The 20640-nt window shown below is 40.8% G+C and overlaps 1 protein-coding gene across 6 annotated transcripts in view; it reads right to left on the reverse strand.

Annotated features, from left to right (window-relative positions):
• The window catches only part of prickle2b (prickle homolog 2b), a 290050-nt gene that overhangs the window by 69889 nt on the left and 199521 nt on the right, over positions 1–20640 (reverse strand). For 5 of the 6 annotated variants that reach the window (XM_043708272.2, XM_087994410.1, XM_043708270.2 and 2 more), the window contains one exon: positions 55–238. In XM_043708272.2, coding sequence (XP_043564207.1) covers positions 55–186 — 132 coding nt within the window. In that variant the 5' untranslated portion in view covers positions 187–238. Of the gene's footprint in view, positions 1–54; positions 239–6198; positions 6216–20640 lie in introns of those variants that run through there. The other variant, XM_087994411.1, reaches the window with a different exon arrangement.

Below are 20640 nucleotides of genomic sequence, written 5' to 3' on the forward strand. Positions count from 1 at the left end.
TAGGTATGGTAGAAAACATTTAAAATGGTAAATTTAGCAACAAAATAACACTACCTGTTCAGGCTTCAAACCAGGAGGAACCCAAGCATATTCCTCCAAAGCACAGCCAGAATCATCATCAGATGTGGAGTTCCTCTGAAAATCATACATAAGTTTGTTCACCGTTTTCTCCATTTCTAAAGGCATCACTGTCACGATGTGTTCCTCACGTGGGCACTTGCAGTGGAGACAGATCTTTCTGTGAAAAGTAAAATAGCCATTCGTAAGCTCACCCTGCCTTAGGGAAACTACTGAAATGATCACTGTCAAGCTGCAAAGCTTGGATACTTAACTATAAACACATATTTGGCAACCAGCCTCTGGCAGTAGCTGACAGCATTCAAGCCAGTTTTATATTCTTGCGTGTATGCCTTTTGTGGTTTATAGCCCTATACATGTTGCACAACCTAGGAAGGTCAGGGACTAGTTAGGTTGTTAAAGCTGTCAGAGCTAAGTTGGTTATGCTGTCAGGGAAACAGCCTGCCAGGAACAATCAATTCAATTAGCAAAACATTGAATAGCTAGACTAAGTACAAATGCGAAGTGACTCGCTACTGCAACGCATACATCAAGTAAAAATTACAAAGGCACATGAGTTTCAAAACTGACACCCTGCTGGCATAGACATGCTCAATGCTGTTCAATTTCAAAACTATGCTCTTCATTAATTAATTTAAACAGGACAAAAAGTAACCAGTTCTATGGCTTAATAATGAATGTCTGATCAACCAGTTTTGAATAAATACAGGTATGTATAGTAGATTTGTCAAAATTTAGAAAAGTAAACTGCAAGAACAAAGAACATATTCCTGCTTTAATATTTTTCTATCAGATATCTGCACAGAAAAGAATAGTTTATCTTAGTCTATGGATTTATGCCAGATTTTCCCAATTTCCTGCTATTCATTAGATCAAGAATGCACAAAGACTCAAACAAGACAATGGGCATCTGGTTTGCATCCATTCAGCATGGGGATGCTTTTTAAGCATTAGGTTCCTGCTTTTGAAAAACCGTGCCCAGTTAGAAAGCTTAATAATTAAAACTAATTAAATTGTTAAAATACATGTCATATCATCTGCTAATGCTATCAATATGGGTTAGTTTTTTGGCAGGATAAGAGTTAAGATGATAGTTGCTAAAGGAAAGTTCTACAGCTGTGCAGGCATAAACATTTCAAATTCAAATTGGAGCAAGAAAGTAATAACATTTGTATGTGACATTTAAAGCAATGTTCCTTAAAGTTAGCTCTTTGCAAGAATTATTTTTTTAAACAATTAGAATAAATTATATACTTTTGAGTATACAGAAACTGTTACTCAAACCTATTTGGCATGGTTTTCAACATTACAATATCTATATTTAAAACTGCATTAGAAAGCTAAGGAAAAAGCAAAAGGCATGTTAAATTAAACAAAGAACTGCAGATATTGGAGATTTGAAACAAAAACAGAAATTGCCAGAGAAACTCAGCAAATGACTTCCCTTAATGTTCCTGGTGCATCATTTAATAAAACACTTAGCCATATCCCCTTTCAGAGACCCTTGAACCCCTCAGAGGGAGAACCCTGCTTACAAATCACCGAGCACAAGTAAATAAAGACTCAGAATAGAAAATCTATATATACAAAAACGACTCTATCATAACTATAAACAACTATTACTACCAAAAAACTACAAAGAAAACCAACTATAAAACCTTGAGTGGAAGACTCTTCCCTCTGCCCATAGGGGGCACTCACCCTACCCATCCCCTCCTTCACAGCTCCTTCAAACCCGGACTATGCCCCAGCCTTAGGTCAGAAAAAAAAACAAGGAGATGATCCTTAAATCAACAGAAAAAAGACAAAGTCAGGATGAGCACTCCACCCATCCCTGGCTTCATGTCACCCCTACTTGTGACTAAAAGAGAAACAGAACAAACAAAACAAAAGGGGGGAGAACCAACAAAGAACATTTACAAAAATTCCCATCAGAAAATCCAGTTATTAAAAAAAAGGAACAACTTATTCCAAGGTCTTTTCCCTCCTTTCCAAAAAGGAAATTATTAGGGAGAAAGAAAGGAATTAAAAAAAGAAGAGAAAACATGGGGAAAGATAGAAAAGAGAACAAACATTAACCGTATTCTTCAGGCCAATCCATCTATTTTAAAGTGTCCACAAAGTTTATAGCTTTATCCGCTGAGTCAAATGTATAAACTGAGTCCTTGTGGCTGAAACAAAGCACTGTGGGGTATCTCATGGAGTACTGGATACCCAGGTTCCTCAGCCTCTTCCTCTTTCGAATTACAGCTGCAGAGAAATCCTGGAAAAACGTAATTTTTGACGCCTTGTACAGCAGTGCCTGTCGATCCTCTCCCAGAGATCTGGAAGCTTCTATGACTTTTTGCTTGTCCTTATATGAGTGGAAGTGCACTAGGATCGAGCGGGGGCGCTGCACTGGGCCTGACCTGTGCACTGTAACCCGATAAGCCCTTTTAATCTGTAGCCTGCTGGACTCGATGTGAAGGCCCAAAAACTTCGGCAGCCAATTTTCTATTTTTGAGGTTGTCGATATGGTTTCGCAAGGCCCGCACCTCTCGCACCAGCACCTGGATCCGACTGGATGAGGACTCCATCGCGCAGAACCGCTCCCCAAGGCCCTGGATCTCCTGCTCATGCTTCTGCAGCATGGATGCAATAGGTTGGACCTCCCCACGGATCTCCTCAATCGCCGCCCCAACTTTCAAGGTAAGTCTCTCCATCGCCGCAGCCAATTCCTGTGAGTCAGTCAAGTCTCCGGGGGGTTCAAGAGAGGCTGCTGCTGCTACAGCAGTTTCTGGTGTGGTAGGTGCTGCAGCGGAGTGTCCTCCCTGCTGCTGTTTGCTTGCTCCTTTTCCCTTTGGCATCCTTCCCACTCCCAAATATTAACAAATATGTGTTCTGTAAGATTTTAAACTAATAATTCCACCACATAAGTTGGCCAGGGATGGCAAAAAACACCAGTATGCCTTGGCTGTTAGGCAGAGCTGTCCACAGCAGTTCTACAGAATCGCCGCCATCTTGCCGAGTCCCTATTCCCTGTCAAGGAAATCCGTAAAGTAGACCATTTAGGAGTCTCCTGTGATGATGGAGGGCAGTACAGCAAAGATGTCAGGGATTACAAAACTTGAAGAATCAGTGAGAGAGATGTGTTCAAATATCAAGAGTTCCTGAGTATTACAGAGTCGTTGAATGAGAATGCAGGGGGCTATTCACTTCATGTGCTTCACAGTGTTGTTGTACTTTAAAAACATGACCTTGTCCTTTGAGAGAGTAGCTAATCTCCCTGAGAACCATTTGCGATATCACCCAGAGTGGACAGAAGATCAGAGACAGATGCGTACAGAAAAAAATGCCATTATCTGTAGAACTGCTTTGTCAAGAAGACAAATAGTCTGAAGTGAAGCTGTTTTGCACTTGGTGTTTCCCTCTGCCAATCAAGGATGCCAGAAAATGACTAAGGGGGTAACAGATGGTGATGAAGAGACCTCACCACATTCCACAGCTCCTCTAATGGACCAAGCATGTGTCTCTTTATGTCCTGTTACAGGGGCTGTCACTGCAGTAATGCCAGTGCAGCAATCTTTTGAGGTTTTTGGCATCTCTACAGTGAGGTCAACAATCAAAGGTATTGGAGTCCCACAAATATACTTTCTCAGCCAGCAACCCCCATCCCCACTATTGCATAAATACTGCCCCCTCCACACTTCACATCAGCTCTGAAGAAGAATCATCTGGACTCAAAATGTTAGCTTGCTTACTCTCCATGAGTGCTGCCTGACCCACTGTAAACTCTAGCATTTATGTGTTTTCAGAACAGATTCCAGAATCTGCAGTAATTTGCTCTTACACTGGTGAGCAGTCTGTCTCCAATTCATCATCAGTAACAGAAGTAGTAACTTATAGGAGTGGCATGATTGGAAGTCACCATGTCAGTGATATCAATTTGGGGTCTCTTGGGTGTTTCTGGGTTAAAAAGTATGAAACTGTTATGCAATAAAGCACTGGGAATGTTGCTACATAAAGACTGACTTTTGTTTCTATTTCTTCATGATGAAAGGCTAGAGAAAGGAAAATAAGAGGAAGCAAAATAACACAGCATATTTGGGATGTGTGGGAGGGACCTTATACAGCTCACAAGGGCAGGAAAGGTGGTTGGTGGAATGCTTTAATTAATTGGGAGGCTAAAGTTTAATCACCTGACAATGGGTTGAGATGCAGAGATAAAATCAATAATGTGTTTGCGCCAGGTGCATACTTGCAATATATTTGCATTCCACGAATACATATTTGTGTTAAACAGTTTTCAGTACAGACCAACACTTGGAATAAAGTAAGCACTTGGCTCCCAACTGCTTAAAGGTAACTTGCACCAGTTTATTTTGCAGCTGTCTCTAAGGTGAGCAGTTCTCCACATTCAACTCTGTGGCAAAAGGAGGAAGGTGCTGAAGGATTTGTGTTTGGGGATAGATGGAATATAATGTGGCAAAATGTCATGGTATGCACTTTGACAGGACGAATGAGGAGCTGAATATCATTCAAATGGAGAAAAACTGCAGAAAGCTCAGCAGGCAATAGGGAAGGCAAATGGAATGTTTCCCTTTATTTCAAAGTTTCAAAACTTTACAAGGCATTAGTTAGGCTACACTTAGAACACTGCAAACAGTTTTTGTCTTTCTATCTAAAGAATGATATACTGGCATCAGTGGCATGCAGAGAAGATTTACTAGGTTGACCCTGGGTATGAATGAATTGTCTTCTAAAGAGAAGTTCAGTAGGTTGCTTCTGTACACACTGGATTCAGAAGAATGAGTGGTGAACTTATTGAAACATATAAGATTCTTAGAGGGCTTGATGGAATAGATGCTGAGAGATTGTTCCACACTGGGTAAATACAAGAGCAGAGGGGATAATCTGCAAGTAAAGGGTGATCCAGTTGTAGCAGAGTTGAGGAGGAATTTCTTCTCTTAGAGGGTAGTGAATCTACCGAATTATTTACAGTTTAGAGATATTGAGGATGAGTCAATAAATATATTCCAGGTTGAGGCAGAAATTTTTTAATCAGTAAAGGAATCAAACGTAATGGGGAAAACATGCAGAAAACTGGAGCTGAGAACGATCAAGTCAGTCATGATCTTACTGAACTGAGGAGCAGACTCAATAGGCCGAATAATGTACGCTTGCTCCTTTTTTCTATGTTCCTTTGAAATGTATAAAACATTTAAAAGGATGTACAGGGTAAAGGTAGGCAAGATGCTTCTCCTTGTTGAGGAGTCTAGAAACAGGGGGTGCAATTTTAAAAGTGGGGGATGCCATTTAAGGTTAAGATGAGGAGAAATTTGTTTACTCAGAGGGTTGTGAAGGAATTTATTGGAATTCCCTACCTCAGAGAGCTGTGGAAGGTCAGCCTTCAAGTAGAGATTGATAGATTTCTGATTAACTATGGTATAAAAGGTTTTCGGGATATTGTGGATAAATGACTTTAATTATTTCATCAGCCATGATCAAATTAAATGGTGAAGGCTCAATAAGCTTAATGGCCTACTCCTGCAATGTAAATTAATATAAACTTGAAATATTGCAGAACTTTAAAATGCGTCATAATAATGTCTGAGTACATTAGATATATTGGTAGCAGCATTCTTTCTTCCTATGTTAGTGGATTTTCTGGTAATTTGCAAAAAACAATGAACAATAAATACATCTTAGCCAAAGAGGCCCTTACCCTTGGTGAATTGTTAATCTTATTCCATCTTGGTAATTATATTGTACTGAAAGTAACATGAGAAGATGACAAGGCTGTCTAATTATAACTATCCAGAACATTCCAAGACTCTTCAGGATTACTCTGTGCTCCATCCAGTGACTGCTATAAACCAGAGTATGCGAAGATTCCGCTTAACTCAGAATTACATACAGATCAATTACTTTATACAGCATTGCCTTTCCTCACCACAGCTCCAAGATTTTTCTCTTTGTGTCATTGTAAAATCATTTAACCAATATATTGCATTTCCCCCTACTCCCCTCTAGGTGTCCAACTTCGCAAAATCAAGTGAATTGGTTGCTTAACAATTCTTTCAGAAGTCATTCAATCTAGACTCAAAAGATTGGTAAATTGTCAACTTGAGGATTACTGACTTTGATGTTCTTAATTCTTTCACTCCTCCTCTGGAGGTTCTTTTATCTCACAAATCTCTTGCACAAGGAGTTGGTTGACTGTTGACTTGGTGTTGGTATTGTTGGTGGTCCATTATCTTATCTAGAGGACCTTTGATCTCATACGTCCCTTAGGGAACACAATTCAATTAATGAAAGAAGTAATTTAATGTTTAGTACCACATACTGGACACTGTACATGCAACTGATGTCTCACAAGATGCTGGAAGTTGTGGACACCCTCCGTTGCTTTGTGTTCTGTGGCTGGTATTGTTATCAAACCAACGTTATCAGTGATATTAATTGTTCTGCAGCACCACCCTGCAGACACCAACACATCTAATCTCTGCAGCCTTTTGTCTTTGAATTCATTTGAGGTTACTGTGGTATTTTAACCCTTGCTCAGCCAACAGAGAGAGGTAGAGAGATAAGATGATGCAGCACACAGAGTGAAATTCAGTCAGTAACAGATCGATGATTGGTTTAAGCAACTACGACCAGCTGTGGATCCCAAAAGTCTCAGCTTGATAACACTGATTGCCTCCTAGGGGGATGAACAACTTATTTATTTACAACAGAAGTTGAGAAGCACCTGGGCTGCTGAGAGAGTAGTTCTTATGTCTCGAGTCATCTACAGCAAAAATATATGAAGCCAGAAGAAAGCAAGTAATTTTCTTGCATCACTTGTTGTAAGCTGTCACCTTGAACCAGTAACTATGACCATAAGATACAGAAGCAGAATTAGACAAATTGGCCCAACGAGTCTGCTCCATCATTTGATCACGGCTGATATGTATCTCAACCTCCATTACTCTGTAATCCTTGATTCCCTTACTAATCAACAACCTATCCATCTTTGTCTGAAATATACTCAATGACTTGGCCACCAAAGCCTTCTGCAGCAATGAATTACACAGATTCACCAAACTTTGGCAGAAGAAATTCCTCCTTATTTCACTTCCAAAGTGTCATCCCTTCACTCTCACGCTGTGCCCTTGGTTCCTAGTTTCTCCTACTCGTGGAAATATCTTCTGCATGTTACCCTATTCAGATCTCTCAATATTATGTATGTTTCAATGAGATAAGTGACTTAACAGTTTGTGTGTCAATCACCCTGTGCCTCCTGCAAAGAAATGCAAGAATCCAGAAAAGGGACAAGAGACCAGAAAGTAAAGCGAAAGGAATATCATCAAATCCTGAGGATTGGTGATTTTGAACTGTGTTTCCCCAGTGTTTCATTCCTCCAAACATTAACACCATTCTTTTTTGTGTCATTATAAAAGTTTTAAAAGGGGATTAGAGTTTCAACTCCTAGTTATACGTTAGTTCATAGTTTTGTTTACCTACAGCTCGAACATTGTAATAAACAGTAGTTCTTGTTACATATGGGAATCTGGTTTATGTTTTCCATTAGCCTAATTCCATTAGACAGGTGTGTTGGAGACTTTGCAAATTTTTATTAAAACATTAAACTTTTATGAGGGAGTAATGGGGCTTGAGAATCACCACACCTTGTCAAGTAGGTCGTAACAATGCGAATGTGAAATTCAAAATTCAAACCTGTCAGCCTTGATCCTATTGAATGGTAGTGCAAACTTGAAGGGCTCCTGTTTCTTATGTCTTAGGCAGTCTGCAGAATCAGAAAACTGTACCTTGAAGATCCTTGATTGCAAATAAAGTAAATTTCTGTGCCATTAACCACAATATAAACACCACAGTATTTGCCTTGTGTTTCTTGTGATTCTATTACTACTAAACAACAAAAATCATCAGATGCAAAAATGCATCTGTTAAAATTTAAGAGGAATTTATTTTGCTCTTCAATGTCCTGTAATACTAGACCTACAGCTGGCTGTTGTTTTCTGTGCTTCTTTCTGCTCATCCTACTGCTGGAGGACTTTGTGCTTTTTTATTTCCCATTCTTGTTGTATTGATTAATCGTACTGCTGTAAAAGTTTTTTAATACATACATTTCATTTCAATTTCATTTTAAATCTGATTTCTATGTTTGTCTTCTTGGATTTGAGAATACTTTTAAATTATTGTAAAGCCTTTACAGCTTTTTTATTTGGCAGTAGTTGTTAATTCTCTACCAATATTGAACTCTATTAAATTTTTAAATTGTGCTTCAAATTGTGTTTACCGGTTGCTCTATTGATTTACTCTGAAACCCAATTTTTTGTAGTGCATTTGCATTTTTAAAGATGGTTACCAGCTTTACAATTGTGTACCATAGCTGCATCCTTCTAATTAAACTTTTAATATTCTTTTACATACTTCAAAGCTTGCAGATTCCGTTAAATACTTTATCATGTAGCATTAGTATAACCTTCCCATTTTTCTGAATCAAAACGGAGGATTCTCACTGTTGTGCATCTCCTCGGGTTGTTTCCTGCCATTTGGAACAAAATGAAGGATTCACATTCTTGTTGGGGCAATTTGTCCCTTTGTTCCCTGAGGTTTAGACAATAGACAATAGGTGTAGGAGTAGGCCATTCTGCCCTTCGAGCCTGCACCACCATTCAATATGATCATGACTGATCATCCTTACTCAGTATCCTGTTCCTGCCTTATCTCCATAGCCCTTGATTCCACAATCCTCGAGAGCCCTATCCAACTCTTTCTTAAATGAATCCAGAGACAGGGCCTCCACTGCCCTCTGGGGCAGAGCATTCCACACAACCACCACTCTCTGGGTGAAGAAGTTTCTCCTCATCTCTGTCCTAAATGGTCTACCCCGTATTTTTAAGCTGTGTCCTCTGGTTTGGCACTCATCCATCAGCGGAAACATGTTTCCTGCCTCCAGAGTGTCCAATCCTTTAATAATCTTGTATGTCTCAATCATATCCCCTCTCAGTCTTCTAAACTCAAGGGCATACAAGCCCAGTCACTCCAGTCTTTCAGTGTAAGGTAATCCCGCCATTCCAGGACTTGACCTCATGAACCTATGCTGCACTCCCTCAATAGCCAGAATGTCTTTCCTCAAATTTGGAGACCAGAACTGCACACAGTACTCCAGGTGTGGTCTCACCAGGGCCCTGTACAGCTGCAGAAGAACCTCTTTGCTTCAATACTCAATCCCTCTTGTTATGAAGGCCAGCATGCTATTAGCCTTCTTCACTACCTGCTGTACCTGCATGCTTACCTTCATTGACTGGTGTACAAGAACACCCAGATCTCTCTGTACTGCCCCTTTACCTAAATTGATTCCATTTAAGTAGTAATCTGCCTTCCTGTTCTTGCCACCAAAGTGGATAACCATACATTTATCCACATTAAACTGCATCTGCCACTCACCTAACTTGTCCAGGTCACCCAGTTATCTCCTAACATCCTCCTCACATTTCACCTTGCCACCCAGCTTAGTATCATCAGCAAATTTGCTAATGTTATTACTAATACCATCTTCTATACCATTAGCATATATTGTAAAAAGCTGCAGTCCCAGTACTGATCCCTGCGGTACCCCCCCTGGTCACTGCCTGTCATTCCGAAATGGAGCCGTTTATCACTACTCTTTGTTTCCTATCAGCCAACTAAACTTTCAATCCAAGTTAGTACTTTGCCCCCAATACTATGCGCCCTAATTTTGCTCACTAACCTCCTATGTGGGACTTTATCAAAAGCTTTCTGAAAGTCCAGGTACACTACATCTACTGGAACTCCCTCGTCCATCTTCAGAGTTACATCCTCAAAAAATTCCAGAAGATTAGTCAAGCATGATTTCCCCTTCATAAAGCCATGCTGACTCTGACCTATCCTGTTACTACTATCCAGATGTGTCGTAATTTCATCCTTTATAATAGACTCCAGCATCTTTCCACCACTGAGGTCAGACTAACTGGTCTATAATTTTCTGCTTTCTCTCCCCCACCTTTCTTAAAAAGTGGTATAACATTAGCCACCCTCCAATCCGCAGGAACTGATCCCGAATCTATCAAACTGTGGAAAATAATCACCAACGCATCCACGATTTCTCGAGCCACCTCCTTCAGTACCCTGGGAAGTAGACCATCAGGCCCCGGGGACTTATCAACCTTCAGACCTAACAGTCTCTCCAACACCAATTTCTGGCAAATATAAATTCCCTTCAGTTCAGGTCCTTCAGCACTGTTACCTCAGGGAGATTGCTTGTGTCTTCCCCAGTGAACACAGATCTGAAGTACCCATTTAATTCCTCAGCCATTTCTTTGTTCCCAGTAATATATTCCCCTGTTTCTGTCTTCAAGGGCCCAATTTTAGTCTTAACCATTTTTTTCTCTTTCACACACCTAAAAAAACTTTTACGATCCTCCATTATATTATTGGCCAGTTTACCTTCGTATCTCATTTTTTCTCTGCGTATTTCCTTCTTAGTAATCCTCTGTTGTTCTTTAAAAGCTTCCCAGTCCTCCATTTTCCCACTTATCTTTACTATGTTATAATTTTTCTCTTTTAACTTTATATGTTTCTTAACTTCCATCGTCAGCCACGGCCACCCATGCCTCCTCCTAGGATCTTTCTTCCTTTTTGGAATGAACTGATCCTGCAATTTCTACATTATACACAGAAATTTCCACTATTGTTCCTCCACTGTCATCCCTGCTAAGGTATTGCACTATTGAACTTTGGCCAGCTCCTCCCTCATAGCTCCATAGTTCCCTTTATTCAACAGAAATATTGTCACTTCCGATTGTACCCTCTCCCTCTCAAATTGCAGATTTGTATTGTACTATATTGAAAATATTACGATTTTTAATAAAACTTCTTTTTGCATTCAATTTAGTGGTCAGTTTAAATATTTCTCTACCTTTGACTTATTGTTCTTAATTTTGGTCCTGATGTTGCCGGTTTGAATAAAATTTTAAATTCCAACTTTATAAGATTTTCTTTGCAGCTTCTTGTTACATTGTTCACAATGGTAGCAAGGCTCATTTTAATAAGTGCTCCTTTATTCAAATTCCTGGGTCGGGAAGCTGAAGTTCAATAAGCTTTCTACGAGTTGCCTTAACATACAGCTGGATGTTGTCTGCTTCACAGTCAGATTGTAACTTGGATCTACTCCCATACTGCCCAAGTGTGACTATCTGCAGCCCACATTAGCTTCTTCAGCACTTTTCTGCCCAGATCTGACAACCCTTTTACCTCAGAGTGCAGCTGCTTGTTATTTCAGATTCCATGAGCCTGTGCTAAATGATGCCTATTTAAATGCTTTTCAGCTACTGGCCGACTATTTGCCTCTTGCTAAAAGTTGTATGCAGTTAAAGTGGCAACTCACTGTTTTTGCAGAATTTTCTCTGTTCCTTTCACTTCAGATTCTTCTCACTGCAGGTCTCTCTGTGAATGGAGTCAGATTTGTACCATTGTCTCTTTTTTATAAAAGTGATGTTCAGGCCTAGATACCTATGAATACTGTCACCAATCCTTCTCCCTATACCAGTGGAGGGACATTTTAGTAAATTGTAGTGAAGGACGAACCTTATTTTGAGAATTAAGGTTGACAGTTAAATGATTTTGCTATACTTCCATGTCGACGATACCAAAGTGACCAACAACCCCTCTGCACGCTGTCAATTCTGATTCGCACATCCTACATTTGATGCATGCAAGACAAAAACTTCTTGTCTCATTTTAGCAATGTTCAAACACAAGAACTCATACCTTAATTCTATTTGTTTCTACTCACTTTCAACATTTGCACAAGATGAAACTCCAATACATGGACTTCTTGTTTATAGGAGATGAGTAATAATTTGCACCCTCTTTACAAGACTTTGCCTTGCCAAGCTGGAGAAATGAGCACTGGAAATAAGGGGGCTCGCCAGAGATGAGAGTGCAGGGTTTTTGGGGGTGGGGAACTTCTGCAGAAAGACCCTCTACAGTTACCAACCCTGTATGAATTCCAGAAAAAAATGCACTCGTGTATTAATTACATTAAAGTATATTACGATGCATTCCATCTGCTATTGTCCAATCTTTCAGAACAAAACACTTTAGGAGATTTCTTTTGATGTGGCATCATCATTAACTCATTAGTTTCTAAGCATCAGCACAGAAAGTGCCACACAAATTGAGGTAGAGAGGTTTGTGGGTCTGCAGATGAATGAAATATCCAGCACAATTAAAGAGCAGCAGGAAGTGGTGGTAAGGACGGCTTAGCAGCTCACCAGGGACTGAAAAACATTCCACACTCTGTTCTGGAGCTAAGAGATGAAAGCATAGGAGTCTACTACCAGTCTACATGGCACCACTTCTCATAGCAACAGCATTCTGCAATCTATGCTGAAGAAATGTTTGCAGCTATGGTGGAGCCTGAATGGATGCCACGCAGGCTCTGGGCCTTAGACTTATTTTCTGCCTTGTAGAGATGGATCAAATCTTGAAAAGATTGTTGAGACAACAAGACGCAAAAGAATTGCCAGGTCACACTTGCTTGACTACTTTTTAATTAATTTGGGCAAAAGTGCCATAGTTCTGAGTCTCTCTACTTTCCATTTTTTGTTTCTGCTCTATGGCTCCCTGCTTCCACCCCCTCAAGTGTTATGTTAAACAGAGCCATGAGGCTGTGCATCGCCAGGGAGGCTGCAACAGAACTTTAAACCTTTTTAAGCAGGACCTGTAATCTAGTCTCCAAATTCATCTGGTGCTGGATGTGTTATTCAACTTCCTTACCTTTTTTCAGGATGCAGCCCAGGATATTAGCAATATTAGTAAATTTGTCGTCTGCAAAAATAAAATCCATACCACCCACTGAATCAGTGTTTGCTTTCATGGTAGCCATGGTACACCTCCACTCAATCTCTGATTGTCAGGAAGTGACAGCCATTCTATTTATATCTGGTTTTGACACTCCTTAAAAAGCCACACTGATCAACTGAAAGATGATACACAACCCGAGGCATTAGAGCCATCATAAATTCAATGAATGCTTCTGTTGCCTGAATACAGTTGGATCCTTTTTAAATTAAATATTTATCACTGGTAGGCTAACACATTTGCCCATCCCTGCTTATCATTGTAAAAGTGGTGCCGATCTGCCATTCTTGAAACATTGCAATCCAGGTGGGTTTGGAATACCTGGGCTTTTAAAAAGGACGTTTCAGGATTTGATCCAGTGACAGTGAAGAAAAGGTGGTACAGTTCTGATGTCAAGATGATGTGAGACTTTGAGGGGAATTTGCATGAAGGGATGGGCTACACTTGGACCAGAGAGGGAAACCAATATCCTTGTGGGTAAATTTGCCAGTGTTACCCAGGAGGATTTAAACTAGTTTGATGGGGGGGGGGGGGGGGGAAATGGGACTCCGAATAAGAGAAGAGCCATTGGGAAGTCAGGGGAAAATAGCCATCAAGAGCAAGTTTACTCTTCAGGATAGCTGGGGCACAGTAAAGGGAGGGAAAAGAGTATTGGTTGAAAGTGCATTTATTTCAACACACGAGGCCTGACTGGTAAGGCAATTCAGCTCAGAGCATGAATTGGCTCTGGGGACTAGCCATATAGAAACATAGTGATGGAAACAGACCCTTCAGTCTAACCCATCCATGCCGACCAGATATTCTAAATTAATCTAGCCCCATTTGCCAGCACTTGGCACATATCCCTCTAAACTCTTCCTATTCATATACCTATTTGGATGCCTTTTAAATGTTATAATTGTGCCAGCCTCCACCACTTCCTCTGGCAGCTATTCCACTCACTCATCACCCTCTGCGTGAAAAGATTGCCCCTTATGTCCCTTTTAAACCTTTCCCCTCTCAACCTAAACCTATACCTTCTAGTTCAAGACTCCCCCACCCTATCTATTTACCCTATCCATGCCATGGCTGAGAGAAGGGCAGGACTGGCAGCTCAATGTTCCAGGATACAGAAGCAACAGAAGTACATGTAAGCGAGGAGGGGGAGTTGCCCTTTTAATAAAGGGAAAACATGATATAACAGTGCTTAGAGAGGATATTCTTAAAGGGTCATCAGATGAGGCCATATGGTTAGAACCTAGGAACAAGAAGGGGATATCACATTGTTGGGACTATATTATGGACCCTCAAATAGGCAGCGAGTATTGGAGAAGCAGATAGGTGAGCCTGTTTGAAAACAAAGGAACGACTACATATGGGAGGTTTTTAAAAGAGTAATATCAAGAGACCAGGGACAGTATGCCCCTGTTAGGGTGAAGGGAAAAACTGGCAGGTTTAGGGATCCCTGGCTGACGAGGGCTATTGAGTCTCTGGTCAGGAAAAAGGTGGCATATGTTGAGTTTAAGATATTGGCTCAAGTGAACCCATAGGTGACAATAAAAAGTGACTTAAGAGGGAAATCAGAAGAGCAAAAATAGGGTATGGGATGGATCTGGCAGATCATAGAATCATATTATATAATCATACAATCCCCACAGGCCATTCAGCCCAACAGGTCCACACTGACTCTCCAAATAGTATCCCACCTAGACCTATCCCCCCATCCTATCCCTGTAACTTTGCATTTCCCATGGCTAATGCGCCTAACCTACACATCTCTGAAGACAATGGGCAATTTAGCATGGCCAATCCATCTAACTTGCACATCTTTGGACTGTGAGAGGAAACCGCAGCATCCGACAGAAACCAACACAGACAAGGGGAGAACATACAAACTCCAAAACAGTTGCCCAAAGTTGGAATTGAACCCAGGTCCCTGGTGCTGTGAGGGAGCCATGCTAACCACTGAGCCACCCATGTCACCCTGGTTAAAGATAATCCCAAGAGGTTCTATAGCTATATTAAGAGTAAAACAGTGGCTAGGAACAGAATAGGTCCCCTTAAAGATCAGCATGACTGTTTATGTGTGGAGCCACAGGAAATGGGAGAGACTTTTAATGAATATTTCTCCTCAGTGTTTACTGAGGAGAGAATCATGGATGCTGAGGAAATAAGGTAAATAAGTGGGAATGGTTTGGATTGCATATGTATTACTAGACAGAAGGTGTTTGCAGCCTTAAGGTGGATACATCTCCTGCGCCGATCAAGTCCATCCTCGGACATTGTGGGAGGCTAGGGAAGAAATTACAGAGGCCCTTGCAGAGATTTTTGCTTCAGCTTTAGCCACTGGTGAATTTCCAGAAGACTGGAGGGTGGCTAATGTTGTTCCATTGTTTAAGAAAGGCTGTTTAAGAAAGGCAGCAAAGACAAACCAGGGAACTACAAGACAATGAGCCTGACATTAGTAGTAGGCAAGTTATTGTTGAGAACACGGAGGGACAGGATCAACCAACACTTGATAGTCAATATCTGATTATGGATAGTCAGCATGGATTTGTGCAAAGGAAGTCATGTGGTGCTGGAAAAGCACAGCCACTCAGGCAGCATCTGAGGAGCAGGAGAGTTGACAATTTGAGCATAAGCTCTTCATCAGGAAGAGTTGAAGAGCTTAAGCTCGAAACATTGACTCTCCTTCTCCTCGGATGCTGCCTGATCGGCTGTGCTTTTCCAGCATCATACTCTTCGGCTCTGATCTCAAGCACCTGCAGTCCTCACTTTCTCCCTGCACAGGAAGTCATGTCTGACAAAACTTTTAGAGTTTTCTGAAGGGGTAACCAAGAGGAATAATGAGGGTAGGGAAGTGGATTTTGTCTATATGGACTGTAGTAAGGCCTTTGACAAGGTCCTACAGAACAAGCTAGTCACGAAGGTTAGGTCGCATGGAATCCAGGGAGAGCTAGCTAATTGGATTTAAAATTGGCTCGATGGTAGGAAGCAGAGGGTGATGGTTGAAGGTTATTTCTCGGACTGAAGGCCTGTGACTAGTGGTGTGCCACAGGGGTCAGTGATGCGACCTTTGTTATTTACATAAATGATCTGGATGTGAATGTACGAGGAATGATTAGTACGTTTGTGGACAATACAAAATTAGGAGGTATCATTGATAGAGAGGAAAGTTATCAAAAATTACAGCGGGATCTTGATCAGATGGGGAAATGGTATGAGGTTTAGCAAATGCAATTCAATTTGGATAAGTGTGAGGCACTGACACTTTAGAACGTCAAACCACGGTCGGACTTATCTTATAAATAGTAAGATCCTGAGGAGTGTTGTGGAACCAAGGAGTACAAGCATATAGTTCTTTGAAAGCAGCATCACAGGTACACAGGGTGATGAAGTAAGCATTTAGCACACTGGCCTTAATTGCTCAAAGCATTGAGTAAAGGAGGTGGGACATTATGTTACAGTTGTATGTTATTGGTGATGCCGCACCTGGAGTATTGTGTATAGTTTTGGTTATCCTATTATAGGAAAGACATATTTAAACTGGAAAGAATGCAAAGATGATTTACGAGGATGTTGTCAGGACTAGTAGGCCTGAGTTTCAGGGAGAGGTTCTTTTTAGATTAGATCCCATACAATATGGAAACAGGCCCTTCGGCCCAACAAGTCCACAATGATCCTCCAAAGAGTAACCCACCCGGATCTATTCCCCTACTCTATATTTACCCCTGACTACTGCACCTTATACTATGGGCAATTTAGCATAGCCAATTCACCTGTCCTGTACATCTTTGGATTGTGGGAGGAAACCGGAGTACCTGGAGGAAACCCATGCAGACACGGGGAGAATGTGCAAACACCACAGAGATAGTCACCCGAGGGGGGAATTGAATCCGGGTCTCTGACGCTGTGAGGCTGCAGTGCTAACCACTGAGCCAGGTTGGCTGGGATAGGACTTTATTCCTTGGAATGTAGAAGAATGAGGGATGACCTTATTGAGGTGTATAAAATCATGAGGAGTATAGATCAGATGAATGCATATAGTATTTTCCCCAGGTATGGGGAATTGAAAACTAGAAGCATAGGTTTAAGGTGAGAGGGGAATCATTTAGAAAGGACTGGAGGGGCAACTTCTTCACGCAGAGAGTGGTGCCTAAATGGAATGGGCTGCCAGAGAAAAAGGTTGAGGCAGCTACAGTAGCAGCATTTAAAAAACATTTGGATAAGTACAGGGATGGGAAGGGTTTGGAGGGATATAGACTAAATGCGGGCAATTGGAAGTAGCCGAGTGAGCACCATGGTCAGCATGGACCAGTTTGGGCTGAAGGACCTGGTTTCATGCTGTGTTACTCTATGACTCTCTGTGATGGACAGCCAACATCTTTGAAATGGTAGTGATCGTGGATTTGGAACATGTTGAAGGAGCTTGATGATTTGATGTAATCACCAATTTTGATGTAATCTGCAAACTTACTAACCATGCCTCCGGCACTCTCATCCAAATTCTTTATATAAGTGTCAAACAGCAGTGGACCCAGCACCAATTCCTGTGGAGCACCACTGGTCACAATCCTCTAGTCCAAAAAAAATCCCACACACCACCCTCTGTCTCTATAGTCAAGCCAATTTTGTATCTAATTGCCAAGATAGCACACGCTGCCGCTACTTTTTAGTGAGCCTTAGGGCATTACTGAACCAGATGGGTTTTTACAACAATCATCATTTGACTTCCTTCACCGCCAAAACAATGTTGAAAGAGGTGGATAGAGTCATAAGGTCATACAACATAGAAACAGATACTTTGATTCAATCCACACCAACTATGTTTCCAAACGAAACTAGTTGCACATGCCTATGTTTGGTCTATATCTTTCCAAACCTTTCCTGTTCATGTACTTATCCAAATGTCATTTAGAGTTTGCAACTGTACCTGCATCCACCACTTCCTCTGGCAGTTCATTTCGCACACGAATCACCCTCTGTGTTAAAAAAGGTCGCCCTTAGGTTCTTTAATTTTTCTCCTCTCACCTTAAAAATATGCATCTAGTTTTGAACTCCCCCATCCTAAGGAAAAGCCCTTGCTAACACCTTATCTATGTCCTTCATGATTTTATAAATCTCTATGAAGTCACCTCTCAACCTCCTATGCTCCAGTGAAAAAATTCCCAGCCTATCCAGCCTCACCTTAAAACTCAAACCCTCCATTCTTGGCAATATCCTTCCTATAGCAGGGCGACCAGAGCTGCACACAGTATTCCAGAAGAGGCCTCACCAACATCCTGAACAACCTCAACATGATGTCCCCAAATCTACACTTAAAGGTCTAAGCAATGAAGGCAAGTATGCTGAACGCTTTCTTAAGCACCCTGTCTATCTGTGATTTCAAAGAATTACACCTGTGAACCCACAGGTCTCTCTACTTCACAATATCACTCAGGGCCCTACCATTAATTGTATAAGTCTTGCCCTTGTTTGTTTTTAACAAAATGCAAAACTTTGCATTTATCCAAATTAAGCTCCATCTGCCACTCCTAATGATTCAACTGATCAAGATCTCTTTGTAATCTTAGATAACTTGTTCACTGTCCACTATAGAAATATAGAAAATAGGTGTAGGAATAGGCCATTTAGTCCTTCAACCATTCAACACGATCATGGCTGGACATGATGTGGGGGTGCTGGTGTTGGACTGGGGTGGACAAAGTTAAAGCTTGTACTTCCAAATAAATCTGTTGGACTATAACCTGGTATTGTATGATTTTTAACTATGGCTGATCATGCAATTTTAGTCTCCTATTCCCGCTTTCTCTCCACATCCCTTGATTCCTTTAGCTGCAAGGGCCATGCCCAGCTCCCTCTTGAATATACCTAACAAAGTGGCCCCAATAACTTTCTGTGGTAGAGAATTCCAAGGTTCACAATTCTGATTGAAGAAATTCTTCATTTCAATCCGGAATGTTTTACCCCTTATTCTTAGACTGTGACCCCGAGATCTGGTCTTCCCCAACATCAGGAACATTCTTCACTAATCTAGCTGTCCAGTCCAATCAGGATTTTATATGTTTCTATGAGATTCCTCCTTATTCTTTTAAATTTCAGCAAGTACAAGCCCAGTTGATTCAGTCTTTCATCATATGTCAGCCCCACCATTCTGAGAATCACTAATTTTAATGTAATCTGCAAACTTACTAACCATGCCTTCTATATTCTCATCCAAATCTTTTATACAAATGTCAAACAGCAGTGGACCTAGCACCAATCACTGCAGAACGCCACTGGTCACAGGCCTCCACCTTAAAAAAAAAACCCAACACTATGATCAAGCCAATTTTTTATCCAATTGGCAAGCTCACCCTGAATTCCACGTGATCTAGTTTTACTAATTAGTCTACCATATGGAACCATGTCAAAGGCTTTACTAAAAGTCCACACAAACAATGTCAACCTCTCTACCCTTATCAATCTTTTTGGTTACTTCCTCAAAAAACACAATCAAGTTTGTGAGACACAATTTTAGGGTGCCAATCAAGTGGGCTGCTTTGTATAAGTTTTTCAGTATTGTTGGAGCTGCCCTCAGACAAGCAAGTGAAGCATATTCCACCACACTCTTGACTTGCATCCTGAAGATAGTGAACAGACTTTGAAGAGTCTGTAGGTGATGAATTACATGCTCCAAAATTCATATCCCCTGAACAACTCTTTAATGACAGTATTTTTACAGCTAGTCCAATGCAGTTTCTGATCACGTGTGCTGTAACAATGCAGTCATGAACTGACTCAATGCAACCATCCAACTGCTTTGCTTGAAAATAAGGATTTTGCTGTATAAATAATATGGCTAACACTGACCAACATTTTGGAATGTAGCAATCAAACTGGGTTCTGAGAAAATATTCACCATCAGGTATAACGTGCAACGTGCATGATTTTGTATTTTCTGTTCTTTTCCTATGAGTAATTTCATTACTGTCTCTTGTCCAGCTAGATATGTTTCGCTTCACCATCATGAAAATAGGTGAGTCATTCCCTGCAGAATTCCTAGTCCCTGACCTGCACAGTATTTATACATAAACTTACAAATTAGGAGAAGTAGGTTGCTCAGCCCCTCGAGCCTGCTCTGCCATTCAGTAAGATCATGGCTGACCTGATTACTTCACATACCTGCCTATACCGATAACCTTGCACCTCTTACTTACCAAGAGCTATTTATCTCCATCTTAAAAATATTCAAAGACTCTGCTTCCAATGCCTTTAAGATGGCGAGTTCCAAAGGTTCATGACATTCTGAAAAAAATTCTATTTATCTTTGTCTTAAATGGGAGTCTGCTTTTTTGTTTGCAGTAATCCCTACTTCTGGATTCACCAGCAAGAGGAAAACACTTTTCCACATCCAGCCCCTCATGACCCCTCAGGATGTCATGTGTTTCATTCAAGTCACTTCTTACTGTAAACAGATATAAGCAGAGTCCATATGTCAATTCCTCATTCTAGGTTATTAGTCAAGTAAATTGCTTTGAATTATTTGCAACACATTTACATTCTTCCTGAAATGAGGAGTGAATACTGCACAAAACAGTCCAGATGTGGTCTCACCAATGTACTGTATAAATGAAGCATAGCCTCCCTTCTTTTACACTTAATTCCCCTTGCAATAAATTAGAACGTTATTTAATTCTGTCACAATTGCCTGTACCTGTACACTAGCCT

This window comes from Chiloscyllium plagiosum, unplaced genomic scaffold (genome assembly GCF_037043375.1).
Source record: "Chiloscyllium plagiosum isolate Xiang-an unplaced genomic scaffold, Cpla_swu_hap1 HiC_scaffold_14, whole genome shotgun sequence".
In the NCBI taxonomy this organism is placed as follows: domain Eukaryota; kingdom Metazoa; phylum Chordata; class Chondrichthyes; order Orectolobiformes; family Hemiscylliidae; genus Chiloscyllium; species Chiloscyllium plagiosum.